Raw genomic sequence first — 17,647 nt, 5'->3', positions numbered from 1 at the left:
ACTCAATCCTTGCTCATTCCTGGTTTGGTGGCTACTGTGACTCCCCGACCACAGGTGCTGAGGAGCCCCACGTGCCCCACTGCTGTAGGCTGGGTGTCCTCCTAGCTCAGGACCCCATCTGTGGCCTCAGGCACCTCCAGGGATGGGGCAGCAGTGTTAGGGCTGCACTGCCTCTGCACGAAGGATTCTCCCCACATCTAACCTCAGTCTTCTCTCTTTTAGCTTACAGCCATTCCTCCCCCCCCCGCCCCCCACCTTGTCCTAGCACCCTACTCACCACTCAAACCACAGGTCCCCAAACAGCAGCCAAGTTAGGCATCAAATGTGTACGTATTCAAGTTTATTTTGGAGGGCGATGGCTGAATGAAGAGAGAAAAGAGGGAGAAGTGTGTAGGAAAGGCCGAGAGATGGAGGGGAGTCAGGAGGGGGGGGCTATGAGAGTGCAGAGGGAGGAACAGTGCTGTCAGTGCTCCAAGGAGCTGACAGCAGCATGAGGACCCTCCTCTGGCAGCTCCTGTGCTGCAGGGCTGCCCCTTTCCCTGTTGGCTGAGGAAGCACTGCCTGAGCTGTCCCTTCTGCTGTTCCCACCGACTCTTCCCACAGTGCCTGTCCACACCCAACACACAGACCTGGCTTTGCCCTCACAACCTGGTGTAAAACACATGTGCAGATGTCTTCCCCGAGTCAGGGCCGAGCAGCACAGAGCCAGCTGGCTGTGCCACAGTGCACCAAGACTTCCTCCTCCTCCCAGACTTGCAATGAACTGATGCAATAACCTCAAGTTCTATCAGCAGTGCTAACTGCATCCCACAGACTTTGGTGAGACCAGAGCGCACGCTGCTCCCTGAGCTGCCACCTTCTGCCCCTCACCTCTGCTTCTTCCACCCCTCAGGACCGTGCCTTGCTCCCGCGGTGCTGTAGAACATCCTACAGCTCAGCAACACTCCCAAACATCAGTTGAGAGTTGAGCTGAGCAGTCGGTGCTGACTTCATTCTTCCCCCATCTCTGCAGGGTCTGGCAGCCGAGGTCTGTGCCCTAAAAGAACCAGAGGGGAAGCACTGCTCGCTCTCGTGCAGCTACAGGGCTCAGAGCATCCTCCCTGGGAAACACAGGGAAGCAGGGAGGGAGTTCCTGGTCTGTCCAAGAGAGCCCCAACCTGATCATTTTTTTTAACAATAATCAACTTCCAGCTCAGAGCAGGAGAGTGATATGATCCTACCGGAGGGGTTGGCACAATTCTGCTTTAAATCCGTGCTGACAGCACCAGCTCAAGCACGGCTCTGTGCTGAGAGCTCCCCTGCTCTGCTGCTGCTGGACAGGAGCTGCCCTGCACGGCAGGTGAGCTCAGCAGAAAGGTGTTCCCAGGCACAGGCAGTGAGATATAACCACGACCGCCTCATCTCTTCCCCGACAGCCACCAGCTGCTGTGTGCCGACTGCTTTCTGACAGCCTGCTTCTCCTCTGGGCTGAAGTGCAGAATAGTCAATATGGCTGTGAGAGTCTGCTGGCGGCCGAGCGAATCTGGCAGCGTCAAAAACCTATAGACGATGTTTTTCAGGTACTCCAGGTTGGCTCCCTCTCTGCTCTTATCTCTGAAATTCTTCTGGATTTCGCTCTGAAGTGCTGACACCTCTTCCTGGTGCCTCTCCTCCTCCACCAAGACTTTCTCCTGGAGCTGGTGAACCTGCATTTCCAGCTTGTGCTTCTGCTTCCTCAGCGCTACGATCTCCACCTCCTTGCGGGCCAGCTGCTCCGCATACAGGATGAAGGTGGGCTCCGCATTGGTGGAGAGGTGGAGAGCCTGGGGGAGGATCTCTGTGGAGCCATTGGCCGGGGGGTCACTGCTCGCAGTGTCAGTCCCCGGTGCCATGTAGTTCTTGGAACCTTGGAGCCCGGTGTAAGGCAACACGACAGATCTCAGCTGCTCCAGTTCTTGGTCCTTCTCGGCCAGCACCGCCAGCGCTCGGTCCCGTTGCTTGTGCATCTCCTCCTCCAGCTTCAGTGCCCGTTCCCTGTATTCCAGCTGGCAGCGCTCCAGCTCCTGCCTGTGCAGCTGCTGCAGCTGGCAGAACTCTTGCCTCTTGGCTTCCATGTCCAGCTGGTGCTGCTTCTCCACCTCCTCGGAGGACAGCTGAAGCACCACATATTTCTCCTTCAGGTCGGCCAGCTGCTCCTGAGCTTCCTCCAGTTCTTTGGCCAGATTGCCATCTTTGGCTGACTTGTTCTTGAGAACCACTTGTGCCCTCATCTTGTACCTTTCAAACTCTTCCTTCAGCTGCTTCAGCTCCTGCTGATAGTACAAAGCTGTGGCCTTCTCGCCATCCCCGGCCTCGGTGCCCTTCGGCAGCTCCAACTCACACAGCTTCTCGATGTCCAGCGTGGGCTGACTCTTCTTTGCTGCCGCCTGCAGCAGCTTCTTCAGCTTCTCCATCTTATCCTTGAGAACGTTCACATCCAGATTGCCTTCTTCCACGTTTACATCAGCGGGGGATCGGCTGGAGGCTGCGATGGCCAGGGTTTTGTTCTCCTGGTCCAGCTGCACGATGCGGTCCTTCAGCTTCTGGATGACCACTTGGTCCTTCTGCTTGGCCTTCTCGTAGGTGCCCAGCAGCCCCGACACCTCAGAGACCTGCCCTTCCAGGTCGGCCACGCGCTGCTCCTCCATCTGGGCGTGCTGCCGGAGCTGCTCCTCCGCCTGTGCAGTCTGTGAGCAAAGAGATGCAGCAGTTAGACCACCCCAGCATGGAGCTCTGCAATTACACAGGCCTTCATTCTGCTCTAAACAACTCCAAGCAAGCACAGGGACACCCTTTCCCCTAATTTTCCAACTTCCCTTTCCTCCCCACTCTCACATGCCCATCTTTAAAACAGAGACTCAAAGATAAAACAAGCTGAGTGCATTTCTGTATTTGTTCCCTGCTCCACAGAGCTGCTGTTAGCAGCATTATCTGCATCGCTGGAGGCGTGCACAGGGCATGGAGCAGAAAACTCACCTCACAATCTGCAGTGGGATTTTTTAACGTGTCCGTGTGCCCTAAAGCTTTCCTACACCTAACTGCAATTTACCTAAATGCTACGCTCCGTTGCACCAATACGACCGTAGTTGAGTGGTTTCTGAGTAGCTACAGCAAACACCTGGAGCTCACAGCGTCCATCACCATGGAGATCTGACTGCCTAGAGGGCACGTGGAATGGTCGTACCACTCGTCAGTCCCCACTGTGAGCCAAAACACAGCTGGGATCAGCTCATCCTCAGCCCTGTCCTACAGAAGCTGCTGGAGATCACTTCCAAAACACGGTCGATCGCATGCCATCACCCTAAAGCTGCTACTTAGAGGCTTCAGATTAGAAACCTGAAAACTTGTTCCAGGCTGTTGGGGAAATGAGGATCCCACGCTGGAGTGCTTCCAGCTGCCAACTCGGCGGTCAGCAGCAAAGCCCTCCAGCCCTCTGCCCCACAACCTGCAGAGACACACAGCTTCCTCAGGCCCGCCCTTATTGCCCACCTGCCTCACCGATGACAGTTCCACCCAGGGGGAGGTGGAACTTATTTCCCTTTAAGAGAGACCGAACTGTACCTTGCATTGCATTTACAGAGATGAGAGCACGCTCGTTGCCACAGCGGGTCAGAGCATTGGTCTCTCCTGCCAAATCCAGCTGCTGCTCAGAACCAACTGAAGCTGCAGAGGACGCTCACCACGTAACTCCCACAAAGACTGCTCCCAAACCCAGCGTTCCCCACCCGTGGTTAACTGATTTATACACTGCATCGCTAACAGCTTTTATTTTCCTCAGGGAATATCATCCCATCAAATGAAGCTCTGGTATTTTCTCCTATCTGAAATCTCTCAGACTTCATGGCATGCGGCAGAGGGGGAGAATTTGGGCTCCTCCAGCTTCCAACTCTGCTCCAGCTGCTGCCACGGTACCCCCTACAGCAGGCTGCTCTAGGGCTCAACCAGGGAATTACCTTCCTCATCTCCTGCAGCAGCTGCGCTTGGAAGTGGTTCTTAAGGTTGGCCATCTCCTCCTGCAGGTCCTGTACCCGGGGGTCCGGCTTCTTTCTCTCCTCCTGAACAGCCTGCAGCTCTCTCTTCAGGTCCTCCACCTCCTGGCTCAGCTGCTTGATCTGCAGCTCGTAGCCCTCCGCGCGGTCTGCCATGCACACCCGGCCGGCCAGAACCTCCCTGGTCTCCTCCAGCTTCAGCTCGGCGTCCTGCCGCAACGCCCTCTCGCTCTGCAGCAGCTTCTGCAGCTCACGCAGCATAACAGCGTGGTCGCTCTGCTCCTGCGCTCTGTCGTGCTGCTGCGTGATCAGGCGGGCTTTGGTCTCGGCGAGCTGCTCCTGCACAGACCTCAGCTCCGTCTCCAACCTGTCGGTCTCATCCTCCGCTTTTTTAACAGCGTCATCCAGGTCCTGCTTCATCTTCTTCTTGTCGGCTTGGTACGAGGCTTCCATCCGGGACTTCTCCTGCGTGACCGTCGACAGAGCGCTGGTCAGGGTGGCCAGCTGGGTCTTCAGCTGGAGGACCCTCCTGTCAGCCTCGCCGGCAGCGCAGGGCACGTCCCCGCTGCTCGCGCCGCCGCCGCCCTCCGAACCATTCGCCTCTTCTGATTTAAGAGAGGCCGCAGCCGCTGCGGGTTTATCATCCTCAGCGCCCTGCTCGCCCTTCGCGCTGGCCAAGCTGGCCGTCGTGTCTGCACTGGTCGCCGTCCCCGTGCTGTCCTCGCTGTGAACCGAGCTCTTATCGTCGGCGGGATCGGCGAGGGAAGGGCTGGAGGCAGCCACGCACGCAGGCTGAGCGCCACTCAGGCCAACGTCTGCCTCGTGGGATGCGGACAACACCTTCAAGCTGGCTTCCAAGGCTTCCTTCTCGTTGATGAGGCTCTTGTAGGCTATCACCACGTCCTTCAGCCGAGCCTGGTAGTTCAGAAGCTGCTTCTTCTGCGATTCAATGGTTTCCAGAAGTTCTTTTTTACTTGGGCCTCCTCCGAAGTTCATGCCAAACTTCTCCATGGCTCTGTGACGGGAGATGGGGCGGGGGGTGACCGCAGGGCAGGAGGGGGAGCCCAGGGGCTGCGCTGTCGGGGAGGGCCGGGCCGGGGGCTGGCAGGCCGCAGGTTTCGGGCCTTACCCCCGGACCGGGGCACGGCAGGCCGCAGACATTGGGCCGTACCACCGGGTCGGGCACCGGCACCCAGCGCGCAGGCGCAGACCACAACGACCTACTTCCGCCTCGCGTAACTACTTCCGCCCGCCGCCGGCGCCCAATGCGCATGCGGGCTTCAAGCCCCGCCCCCTGGCGGAGAACCAGCCGACTCCGCGCATGCGCAATAAGAAAGGGCCGGGGAGAGGCGCGGCGAAGAGGTTCAGTGCGCAGGCGCGGCCACCAATCAGGTGTCAGAGCGCAGCGGGCGGAGCCGAGGGGCGGGGCTAAGGGCGTTGGGGGGCGTGGTCGGAAGTCCACGGAGCCGCGGTGGTGGGCGGGGCACGGTGAAATGGGGCGTGGCTCTGCGTGGGCGGGGTTAGCGGTGTGGGCGGGGCTTGGCGAGGGGGCGGGGCCTTCGGCGGCGCGGAGCGCGGAGGCGTTGGGGTCGCAGCGCGGCCGCCCCGGAGCGGCCCTCCCGGCCCTACCGGCCCTCCCGGAGCCGCCATGGGCCTCACCGTGTCTGCCATCTTCTCCCGCATCTTCGGCAAGAAGCAGATGAGGATCCTGATGGGTGAGAGCGGGGAGACGGGTGGGGGCGGGGAGAGAGATGGAGGTGACAATGGGAAGGGGGCGATGGGGGGGGGAGTGGGGGCGGGGATGGGGATGGGGATGGGGATGGGGATGGGGATGGGGATGGGGATGGGGATGAGGATGAAGAAGAGATGGGAATGGGGATGGGAGGAAGGTGAGGGTGAGGGTGAGGTTGAAGATGGGATGGGGATGAAGATGAGGATGAGGATAGGATGGAGATGGGATGGGGATGAGGATGAGGATGGGGATGAAGATGGGATGAAGATGGGGATGAAGATGGGATGGAGATGGGATGGGGATGAGGATGAGGATGAGATAGGGATGGGGATGAAGATAAGGATGAAGAGGAAGACAGGATGAGGATGCAGGTGAAGATGAAGATGGAATAGGGATGAAGATGAGGATGAGGATGGGATGGAGATGGGGATGAGAATGAAGACGAAGAAGAGATGGGAATGGGGATGGGAGGAAGGTGAGGGTGAGGGTGAAGATGGGATGGGCATGAAGATGAGGATGAGGATGGGGATGAAGATGGGATAGGGATGGAGCTGAGGATGGGATGGAAATGGGATGGGATGGGGATGAGGATGAGGATGAGATAGGGATGGAGCTGAGAATGGGATGGAGATGGGATGGGGATGAGAATGAGGATTGAATGACAGCAAGAATGAAGATGAAGATGAGATGGGGATGAGGATGAAGATAAGGATGAAGAGGAAGACAGGATGAGGATGCAGGTGAAGATGAAGATGGGATAGGGATGAAGATGAGGATGAGGATGGGATGGAGATGGGGATGAGAATGAAGATGAAGATGAGATGGGAATGGGGATGGGAGGAAGGTGAGGGTGAGGGTGAGGTTGAAGATGGGATGGGGATGAAGATGAGGATGGGGATGGGGATGAAGATGGGATAGGGATGAAGATCAGGATAGGATGGAGATGGGATGGGGATGAGGATGAGGATGAGGATGAGGATGGGGATGGGGATGAAGATGGGATAGGGATGGAGCTGAGGATGGGATGGAGATGGGGATGGGGATGAAGATGGGATAGGGATGGGGATGGGAGGAAGATGAGGGTGAGGGTGAAGATGAAGATGGGATGGAGATGGGGATGGGGATGAAGATAAGGATGAAGAGGAAGACAGGATGAGGATGCAGGTGAAGATGAAGATGGGATAGAGATGAAAATGAGGATGGGATGGAGATGGGATGAGGATGAGAATGAAGATGAGATGGGGATGGGGATGAAGATGAAGATAGGATAGGGGTGGGAATGAGATGAAGATGGGATGAAGAGGAAGACAGGATGAGGATGCAGGTGAAGATGAAGATGGGATAGAGATGAAGATGAGGATGGGGATGAAGATGGGATGGAGATGGGATGGGGATGAAGATGAGATGGGGATGGGGATGGGAGGAAGGTGAGGGTAAGGGTGAACATGGGATGGGATGGGATGGGATGAGGATGGGGATGGGGATGGGGAAGTGGATGGGGATGGGGAAGTGGATGAAGATGAAGATGAAGATGGGATAGGGATGGAGCTGAGGATGGGATGGAGATGGGATGGGGATGAGAATGAGGATTGAATGACAGCGAGAATGAAGATGAAGATGAGATGGGGATGGGGATGAAGATAAGGATGAAGAGGAAGACAGGATGAGGATGCAGGTGAAGATGAAGATGGGATAGGGATGAAGATGAGGGTGAGGGTGAAGATGGGATGGAGACGAAGATGAGGATGGGGATGAGGATGGGGATGAAGATGGGATAGGGATGAAGATGAGGATGGGATGGAGATGGGATGGGATGAGAATGAAGATGGAATGACAGAGAGAATGAAGATGAAGATGAGATGGGGATGAAGATGGGATAGGGATGGGGATGGGAGGAAGATGAGGGTGAGGGTGAAGATGAAGATGGGATAGAGATGGGGATGGGGATGAAGATAAGGATGAAGAGGAAGACAGAATGAGGATGCAGGTGAAGATGAAGATGGGATAGAGATGAAAATGAGGATGGGATGGAGATGGGGATGGGGATGAAGATGAGATGGGGATGGGGATGGGAGGAAGATGAGGGTGAGGGTGAAGGTGGGGTGGGATGGGATGGGATGGGATGGGGATGAAGATGAGGATGGGGATGTGGATGTGGATGAAGATGAAGATGGGATAGGGATGGAGCTGAGGATGGGATGGGGATGGGATGGGGATGAGAATGAGGATTGAATGACAGCGAGAATGAAGATGAAGATGAGATGGGGATGGGGGTGAAGATAAGGATGAAGAGGAAGACAGGGTGAGGATGCAGGTGAAGATGAAGATGGGATAGGGATGAAGATGAGGATGAGGGTGAAGATGGGATGGGGATGAAGATGAGGATGAGGATGAGGATGGGGATGAAGATGGGATAGGGATGAGGATGAAGATGGAATGACAGAGAGAATGAAGATGAAGATGAGATGGGGATGAAGATGGGATAGGGATGGGGATGGGAGGAAGATGAGGGTGAGGGTGAAGGTGGGGTGGGATGGGATGGGATGGGAATGAAGATGAGGATGGGGATGTGGATGTGGATGAAGATGAAGATGGGATAGGGATGGAGCTGAGGATGGGATGGAGATGGGATGGGGATGAGAATGAGGATTGAATGACAGCGAGAATGAAGATGAAGATGAGATGGGGATGGAGGTGAAGATAAGGATGAAGAGGAAGACAGGATGAGGATGCAGGTGAAGATGAAGATGGGATAGGGATGAAGATGAGGATGAGGGTGAAGATGGGATGGGGATGAAGATGAGGATGAGGATGAGGATGGGGATGAAGATGGGATAGGGATGAGGATGAAGATGGAATGACAGAGAGAATGAAGATGAAGATGAGATGGGGATGAAGATGGGATAGGGATGGGGATGGGAGGAAGATGAGGGTGAGGGTGAAGGTGGGATGGGATGGGATGGGATGGGAATGAAGATGAGGATGGGGATGTGGATGTGGATGAAGATGAAGATGGGATAGGGATGGAGCTGAGGATGGGATGGAGATGGGATGGGGATGAGAATGAGGATTGAATGACAGCGAGAATGAAGATGAAGATGAGATGGGGATGGAGGTGAAGATAAGGATGAAGAGGAAGACAGGATGAGGATGCAGGTGAAGATGAAGATGGGATAGGGATGAAGATGAGGATGGGGATGGGATGGAGATGGGGATGGGGATGTAGATGAAGATGGGATGGGGATGAGGATGAGAATGAAGATGAAGATGAAATGGGGATGGGGATGAATATAAGGATGAAGAGGAAGACAGGATGAGGATGCAGATGAAGATGAAGATGGGATAGGGATGAAGATGAGGATGAGGATGGGATGGAGATGGGATGGGGATGTAGATGAAGATGGGATGGGGATGAGAATGAAGATGGAATGACAGTGAGAATGAAGATGAAGATGAGATGGGGATGGGGTTTAATAGATGAGGATGAAGAGGAAGGCAGGATGAGGATGTGGTGGGTGAAGATGAAGATGGGATAGAGATGAAGATGAGGATGAGGATGGGATGGGGGTGAAGATGGAATGGGGATGAGAATGAAGATGGAATGACAGTAAGAATGAAGATGAGATGGGGATGGGGGTGGGGATGGGGGTGGGGGTGAAGATAAGGATGAAGAGGAAGCTGGGATGAGGATGTGGATGAGATGAGGATGAGATGGAGGTAGGGTTGGGGATGGGGATGAGAGTAAGGATTGAGTGATGATGAGAATGAAGATGGGATGGGGCTGAATAGATGGGGATGAAGAGGGAGGTGGGATGAGGATGTGGGTGAAGGCGGGATGGGGATGGGGATGAAGATGGGATGAAGATGAGGATGCGGATGGAAATGAGATGAGAAGGGTGTTGAAGACGACGATGAAGACGGGACGAGGATGCAGATGGGGATGCGGGTGAAGATGAGGATGGAATGAAGATGAGGATGGGAATGGGGCCCATGCAAGGGGTGGTGCTGATGATGCCATGTCTCCATTGCAGTGGGGTTGGACGCCGCTGGCAAAACCACCATCCTGTACAAGCTGAAGCTGGGAGAGATCGTCACCACCATCCCCACCATTGGTGAGCACCCAGCACTGTGCAGGGCCCCTCTCAATGGGCACCCACACCCCAAACTGCTGCCGGTGGTCTCCAGCATTGGGATGGGGATGGGGATGGGGATGGGAGGAAGATGAGGGTGAGGGTGAAGATGAAGGTGGGATGGGGATGGGGATGGGGATGGGATGGGATGGGATGGGGATGGGATGGGGATGAGGATGGGATGGGGATGAGGATGAGGATGGGAGGAAGATGAGGGTGATGGTGAAGATGAAGGTGGGATGGGGATGGGAATGTGGATGGGGATGGGGATGGGGATGAGGATGGGATGGGGATGAGAATGGGAGGAAGATGAGGGTGAGGGTGAAGATGAAGGTGGGATGGGGATGGGGATGAGGATGAAGATGGGGATGGGGATGAGGATGGGAGGAAGATGGGGGTGAGGGTGAAGATGAAGATGGGATGGGGATGGGAATGAGGATGAAGATGGGGATGAAGATGGGGATGAAGATGGGATGGGAGGAAGATGGGGATGGGAGGAAGATGAGAGTGAGAGTGAAGATGAAGGTGGGATGGAAATGGGGATGGGAATGGGAGAAAGATGAGGGTGAGAGTGAAGATGAAGATGGGATGGGAATGGGGATGGGGATGAGGATGAGGATGGGATGGGGATGAGGATGGGATGGGGATGAGGATGGGAGGAAGATGAGGGTGAAGATGAAGGTGGGATGGGGATGGGAATGGGGATGGGAATGAGGATGGGATGGGGATGCGAATGGGGATAGGAATGAGGATGGGAATGGAGATGGGGATGGGAGGAAGATGGGGGTGAGGGTGAAGATGAAGGTAGGATGGGGATGGGAATGAGAATGAAGATGGGGATGGGGATGAGGATGAGGATGAAGATGGGGATGAAGTTGGGATGGGGCCATGAAGATGGCCAACCCACGGCAGTGGTGGGTGAGGATGGTCCTGGGGGGGACGCAGCCACGCGGTGCTCCCCACCTGTCCCCACACCCCTCCAGGGTTCAACGTGGAGACGGTGGAGTACAAAAACATCTGCTTCACGGTGTGGGATGTAGGAGGCCAGGACAAGATCCGGCCCCTCTGGAGGCACTACTTCCAGAACACACAGGTATGTGGCACAGCACCGCTTCCGACCATCCGGATGGGACCACGGGGTGTTCCCAAGGGGGGAGGAAGGCTCTGAGATAGGAAAGTCCTTCGGAGGGACAGTGGGGGTGACACTGACCCCCCCCAAAGCACTGGGGTTGTTTGTGCTGCACGTTGCGCCCCACGCCTGCTTTTCCCATAGGGTCTTTTCCCATATGGCTTTTCCCATAGGGTCTCATCTTTGTGGTGGACAGCAACGACAGGGAGAGGGTGCAGGAGTCTGCGGAAGAGCTGCAGAAGATGGTGAGAGGGGTTTGGGGACACCCGCCCTGGTGATGGGGTTGGCCATGGAGGCAATGAGCTGTCCCCACATCGGGGCTCCCTGGAGGTGGGGCTCAGGGGTCAGACTGCAGACTGGGCTGGGAGCTCAGAGGTCACCGAGCCCCATGGACAAGGGGCAACCCAAACCATTCTATGGTCCTATGAAGGTCCCTTCCAACTCAAATGATTCTGTGATCCTACAAAGGTCCCCTCCAAACCAAACCATTCTATGACTCCATGAAGGTCCTTTCCAACCCCAGACGTTCTATTGACTCCATGAAGGTGCCCTCCAACCCAAACCATTCTATGACTCCATGAAGAGCCCCTCCAACCCAAACCATCCTGTGATCCTATGAAGGTCCCTTCCAATTCAACCCATTCTGTGGCCCTATGAAGATCCCTTTCAACCCAAATGATTCTATGACCCTATGAAGGTCCCTTCCAACCCCAACCATTCTATGACTCCACAACGGTCCCATCCGACCCAAATGATTCTACAGTCCTATGAAGGCCTGTTCTAACCCAAACCATTCTGTGACTCTATGAAGGTCCCCTCCAACCCAACCCAAATGATTCTATGATGCTAGGAAAGGCCCTTCCAACCCAAACCATTCTATTACTCCATGAAAAGTCCCTTCCAACTCAACCCATTCCATAATCCTACGAGGGTCCCTTCCATCCCAAACCGTTCTGTGATCCTATGAAGATCCCTTCCAACCCAAAGCATTCTATTACTCCATGAAAAGTCCCTTCCAACTCAACCCATTCCATAATCCTACGAGGGTCCCTTCCAACCCAAACCGTTCTGTGATCCTATGAAGATCCCTACCAACCCAAAGCATTCTATTACTCCATGAAAAGTCCCTTCCAACTCAACCCATTCCATGATCCTACGAGGGTCCCTTCCAACCCAAACCGTTCTGTGATCCTATGAAGATCCCTACCAACCCAAGGCATTCTCCGACTCCATGAATATCCCCTCCAACCCAAGCAATTCTATGATCCTATGAAGGTCCCCCCCAACCCAAACCACACAGTTAGGGTTGGAGCGTGGGGCTCTTGGGCTGCTCCCTATTTATGGGGTCAAGATGATCGACTCACCCTCATAGCACCGAGCAACGTCGACCCCGAGCCGAGGGGGAAGCTGGGGGGCGGGGGGGGGGGTGTTTGCAGAGCTGCATCCTTGCAGCTCACCAGCCCTGCCCCCATAGCTGCAGGAGGATGAGCTGCGTGACGCCGTGCTGCTGGTCTTTGCCAACAAGCAGGACATGCCCAACGCCATGGCGGTGAGCGAGCTGACCGACAAGCTGGGGCTGCAGGCACTGCGCAGCCGGACCGTGAGTGCCGCGGGGTGGGGGGTGGTGGGGCCCTGGGTGGGCCGTGAGGGGAAAGCACGGAGCTCCCAGGAGCAGATGGGTGGGTGGATGCTTGCAGCTCAGCCCGTTAGGTCGCTCCGGAAGTAATTCCTCCTGGTTATTCCCGTGGAAGCTGCAACAGACGCCAGGAGAGCAATGGCAGTGTTTGGTAGAGCAGATGCTCAGCTGCAGAGTGAAGATTTCAGCGGTCATTTCCATGCACGGTGCATTTTCAGCAGCGGTGATCAAGAGCCCCCGTGCTGCGCTCGTGCAAACCTACACCAGCTGAGGTGACTCGCTGAGACACGGATGCTGTGACCACATCGTTGTTAGGCTGGGAGGGCTCTGAGCACCCGGTCTGGCTGTAGATGTTACTGTTCATTGCAAGATGTGGGACCAGAGAGCTCTTAAAGGTCCCTTCCGACTCAACCCACTCTATGATCCTATGAAGGTCCCTCCCAACTCAACCCATTCTGTGATCCTATGAAGGTCCCTTCCAACTCAACCCATTCTTTGACCCCATAAAGGTCCCTTCCAGCTCAACCCATTCTGTGATCCTATGAAGGTCTCTTCCAACTTATCCCATTCTTTGACCCCATAAAGGTCCCTTCCAGCTCAACCCGTTCTGTGATCCTATGAAGGTCTCTTCCAACTCAACCCATTCTTTGACCCTATGAAGGTCCCTTTCAGCTCAACCCATTCCGTGATCCTATGAAGGTTTCTTTCAACTCAACCCATTCTGTGATCCTATGAAGGTCCCTCCCAGCTCAACCGATTCTTTGACCCCATGAAGGTCCCTTCCAGCTCAACCCATTCTATGATCCTATGAAGGTCCCTCCCAACTCAACCCATTCCGTGATTTTACGAAGGTCTCTTCCAGCTCAAACCCATTCTATGATCCTATGAAGGTCTCTTCCAGCTCAACCCATTCTGTGATCCTATGAAGGTCCCTTCCAACTCAACCCATTCTTTGACCCCATAAAGGTCCCTTCCAGCTCAACCCATTCTGTGATCCTATGAAGGTCCCTTCCAACTCAACCCATTCTTTGACCCCATGAAGGTCCCTTCCAGCTCAACCCATTCCATGATCCTATGAAGGTCTCTTCCAACTCACCCCGTTCTGTGATCCTATGAAGGTCCCTCCCAACTCAACCGATTCTTTGACCCCATGAAGGTCCCTTCCAGCTCAACCCATTCTGTGATCCTATGAAGGTCCCTCCCAACTCAACCCATTCTTTGACCCCATGAAGGTCCCTTCCAGCTCAACCCATTCTGTGATCCTATGAAGGTTCCTTCCAACCCAAATGATTCTATAATCCTACAAAGATCCCCTCAATCCCAACCCATTCTGTGATCCTCTGAAAGTCCCCTTCCATCTCAGCTCATTCCACAATTCTATGTGAATGTAGCCCACTCCATTCACCTTTCCCTCTGCTCCCATCCACTGTTGGGTCCCCACAACCATTCGCCAGTGTCGATGGATGTCAGTGGGTGCAATTATTTCATGTGACATGGCCACAGACTGCCACAAAGCATTGGTGAGAAGGTTCAACCCCTACTGCCACCCCACCAACATCCGCCTCTGACCCGCCTGCTGTGGGCCCACATCATGACATGAGAACACAGGAGGCATTACTTTCGGAGCAACCTTCCTATTTGTCATGGAGCAGTTCCCGCATCGGCCACCACCCTCAAACTCGATGGCTGTGGAGGTCTTCTCCAACCTTAATTCTTCAGTGATCCTATAAGTGGTTGGGATGGATCAGCTGTTGGACTCGGTGATCATGGAGGTCGTCTCCAACCTTAATGATTTTGGGATCCTATAAGAGGGATGGTGGGGATGGGATGGTGGGGGTGGGTTTGTGGTTGGACTTGATCCTAGAGGTCATCTCCAGCCTCAACGAGTCTGTGATCCTATAAGAGGGATGGTGGGAATGGGTTGGTGGTTGGATTCGACAATCGTAGAGGTCTTCTCCAACCTCAGTGAGTCTGTGATCCTATAAAAGGAATGGTGGGGATGGGATGGTGGGTTTGTGTTGGTGGTTGGACTTGATCATAGAGGTCGTCTCCAACCTTCATGAGTCTGTGACCCTCTAAGAGGGATGGTGGGGATGGGATGATCCTATAATTGAGGATATTTGGCGTGGGTCAACCATCAGACTTGATGATCGTAGAGGTCGTCTCCAACCTCAGTGACTCTGATCCTATAAGTGGGATGGTGGAAATGGGATGATAGTTGGACTCGATGATCGTAGAGGTCTTCTCCAACCTCAATGAGTCTGTGATCCTATAAGAGGGAGTGATGGTGATGGGTTGGTGGTTGGACTTGATTGTAGAGGTCGTCTCCAACCTCAGTGAGTCTGTGTTCCTATAAGAGGGGGTGATGGGGATGGGATGGGATGGTGGGGGTGGGTTTGTGGTTGGACTCAGTGATCGTAGAGGTCTCCAACCTCAGTGACTCTGATCCTATAAGAGGGATGGTGGAAATGGGATGATGGTTGGTCTCAATGGTCGTAGAGGTCTTCTCCAACCTCAGTGAGTCTGTGATCCTATAAGAGGGGGTGATGGAGATGGGATGGTCGGAATGGATTGGTGTTCGGACTCAGTGATTGTAGAGGTCTCCAACCTCAGTGACTCTGATCCTATAAGAGGGATGGTGGAAATGGGATGGTAGGAATGGGTTGGTGTTTGGACTCAGTGATCGTAGAGGTCTCCAACCTCAGTGACTCTGATCCTATAAGAGGGATGGTGGAAATGGGATGATGGTTGGTCTCAATGGTCATAGAGGTCTTCTCCAACCTCAGTGAGTCTGTGATCCTATAAGAGGGAGTGATGGGGATGGGTTGGTGGTTGGACTTGATCGTAGAGGTCATCTCCAACCTCAGTGAGTCTGTGATCCTATAAGAGGGGGTGATGGAGATGGGATGGTAGGAATGGGTTGGTGTTTGGACTCAATGATCGTAGAGGCCTTCTCCAACCTCAGTGACTCTGATCCTATAAGAGGGATGGTGGAAATGGGATGATGGTTGGTCTCAATGGTCGTAGAGGTCTTCTCCAACCTCAGTGAGTCTGTGATCCTATAAGAGGGGGTGATGGGGATGGGATGGTAGGAATGGGTTGGTGTATGAACTCAATGGTCGTAGAGGTCTTCTGCAACCTCAGTGACTCTGATCCTATAAGAGGGATGGTGGAAATGGGATGATGGTTGGTCTCAATGGTCGTAGAGGTCTTCTCCAACCTCAGTGAGTCTGTGATCCTATAAGAGGGGGTGATGGAGATGGAATGGTAGGAATGGGTTGGTGTTTGGACTCAATGATCGTAGAGGTCTCCAACCTCAGTGACTGATCCTATAAGAGGGGCTGATGGGGGTGGGTTGGCGGTTGGACGTGACGAAAGCAGAGCTCTCTCCCCACCCCAACGATCCCATCCTTGTCCTCTCCCCCCTGTCCCGCAGTGGTACGTGCAGGCGACGTGTGCCACGCAGGGCACGGGGCTGTACGACGGGCTGGACTGGCTGTCCCACGAGCTCTCCAAGCGCTAAGACGTGTTTGGACATCCCATCCAACGGCTGTTCTTCGGTTCTCTTTCTTTTCTATCCTTATTTTTAAGGGTTGGGGCCGGGGGGGGGGGGGGGTGTGGGGGGACGTTTTTCCTTCCCCCACCCTCCAGGCTTGGCCTCGTCTCTGTGTGTTTCTTGGATAGGACTTGGAGCTCGGCGACCCACGGCTGTGTCCCCGAGCGTTGGGACGGACCCCACTTCTTACCCACCAGGAATTGAATGGGGAATGGGATGTTAATAAAGTGCTGCCCGCACCGTGCTGGGCTGCAGAGGAGGTGGGCAGAGCTCTGTGGTGCATTTGTCCTCGGGACGCCCTGCAATGGGGCGTGATGCCCAGGGAGAGGTTTGGGACGGCGGGGTGGGCTGCGGGGTGTGCGGTGTAGGGGTGTTAATTGGGCTGCAATTAGCAGGAGTGCATGGAGCCTGACAGAAGGGGGTGAGTGCTGGGGGGGTACTGGGCTCTGGATGTCGTTGTGGGGTGCTGGTGTCCCTGTGGGGGGCTGGATGTCCCTATGGGGTGTTGGTTGTCCCTATGGGGTGCTGCTGTCCTCATGGAGTGCTGTCCCTAGGGAGTGTTGGCTGTCCTTATGGGGTGCTGTCCCTATGGGATGCTGCTGTCTTCACGGGGTTCTGGCTGTCCCTGTTGGGTTCTGGCTGTTCCTATGGGGTTCCGGCTGTCCCTATGGAGTACTGGCTGTCCCTATGGGGTGCTGACTGTCCCTATGGGGTGCTGGCTGTCTCTATGGGGTGCTGGATGTCCCTATGGGGTGCTGGCTGTCCCTGTGGGGTGCTGACTGTCCCTATGGAGTACTGGCTGTCTCTATGGGGTGCTATCCCTAGGGGGTTCTGGCTGTCCCTATGGGGTGCTGACTGTCCCTATGGGGTGCTGGCTGTCTCTATGGGGTGCTGGATGTCCCTATGGGGTGCTGGCTGTCCATGTGGGGTGCTGACTGTCCCTATGGGGTGCTGACTGTCCCTATGGGGTGCCGGCTGTCCCTATGGGGTGCTGACTGTCCCTATGGGGTGCTGGCTGTCCCTATGGAGTACTGGCTGTCCCTATGGGGTGCTGGCTGTCCCTGTGGGGTGCTGACTGTCCCTATGGAGTACTGGCTGTCTCTATGGGGTGCTATCCCTAGGGGGTTCTGGCTGTCCCTATGGGTTGCTGACTGTCCCTATGGGATGCTGGCTGTCTCTATGGGGTGCTGGATGTCCCTATGGGGTGCTGACTGTCCCTGTGGGGTGCTGACTGTCCCTATGGAGTACTGGCTGTCTCTATGGGGTGCTGGATGTCCCTATGGGGTGCTGACTGTCCCTGTGGGGTGCTGACTGTCCCTATGGAGTACTGGCTGTCTCTATGGGGTGCTGGATGTCCCTGTGGGGTGCTGGCTGTCCCTGTGGGGTGCTGACTGTCCCTATGGGGTGCTGGCTGTCCCTATGGGGTGCTGGATGTCCCTATGGGGTGCTGGCTGTCC

The 17,647-nt window shown here is 55.1% G+C and overlaps 2 protein-coding genes across 4 annotated transcripts; one reads left to right on the top strand and one right to left on the bottom strand.

The window, feature by feature from the left end:
• Nucleotides 1–323: 323 nt before the first annotated feature.
• On the bottom strand, nucleotides 324–5,224 carry GCC1 (GRIP and coiled-coil domain containing 1). Its single transcript, NM_001031589.2, has 2 exons — nucleotides 3,972–5,224; nucleotides 324–2,705 (listed from the first exon to the last, which is right to left on the bottom strand). Exons 1-2 carry the CDS (start codon nucleotides 5,016–5,018, stop codon nucleotides 1,398–1,400), a joined length of 2,355 nt encoding a protein of 784 aa, NP_001026760.2. The 5' UTR covers nucleotides 5,019–5,224; the 3' UTR covers nucleotides 324–1,397.
• Nucleotides 5,225–5,554: 330 nt separating this feature from the next.
• ARF5 (ADP-ribosylation factor 5) lies at nucleotides 5,555–16,449 on the top strand. Of its 3 annotated transcripts, none has more exons than XM_040666291.2 (7): nucleotides 5,555–5,722; nucleotides 9,771–9,851; nucleotides 10,853–10,962; nucleotides 11,172–11,243; nucleotides 12,473–12,598; nucleotides 16,071–16,194; nucleotides 16,319–16,449. In XM_040666291.2, the coding sequence occupies exons 1-6, from the start codon at nucleotides 5,656–5,658 to the stop codon at nucleotides 16,155–16,157; spliced, it is 543 nt and encodes a 180-aa protein (XP_040522225.1). In that variant the 5' UTR covers nucleotides 5,555–5,655; the 3' UTR covers nucleotides 16,158–16,194; nucleotides 16,319–16,449. The 3 variants fall into 3 exon arrangements, with proteins under 3 accessions (XP_040522225.1, NP_990656.2, XP_040522232.1); NM_205325.2 differs by having other exon boundaries at nucleotides 16,286–16,449; XM_040666298.2 differs by lacking the exon at nucleotides 16,071–16,194 and adding an exon at nucleotides 14,366–14,367.
• The last annotated feature ends 1,198 nt before the right edge of the window (nucleotides 16,450–17,647 follow it).

This window comes from Gallus gallus, chromosome 1 (genome assembly GCF_016699485.2).
Source record: "Gallus gallus isolate bGalGal1 chromosome 1, bGalGal1.mat.broiler.GRCg7b, whole genome shotgun sequence".
Taxonomy (NCBI): domain Eukaryota; kingdom Metazoa; phylum Chordata; class Aves; order Galliformes; family Phasianidae; genus Gallus; species Gallus gallus.
Note: the sequence above shows the minus strand (reverse complement) of the source record. Positions and strands in the feature narration are given on the sequence as shown.

Coding starts and splice junctions, on each gene's coding strand:
- GCC1 (NM_001031589.2), bottom strand. CDS start 5,018: ATGGAGAAGTTTGGCATGAACTTCGGAGGAGGCCCAAGTAAAAAAGAA. Junction 2,706..3,971: donor TGCTGCAGGAGATGAGGAAG/GTAATTCCCTGG, acceptor CTTTGCTCACAG/ACTGCACAGGCGGAGGAGCA.
- ARF5 (XM_040666291.2), top strand. CDS start 5,656: ATGGGCCTCACCGTGTCTGCCATCTTCTCCCGCATCTTCGGCAAGAAG. Junction 10,963..11,171: donor ACTACTTCCAGAACACACAG/GTATGTGGCACA, acceptor CTTTTCCCATAG/GGTCTCATCTTTGTGGTGGA. Junction 12,599..16,070: donor AGGCACTGCGCAGCCGGACC/GTGAGTGCCGCG, acceptor CCTGTCCCGCAG/TGGTACGTGCAGGCGACGTG.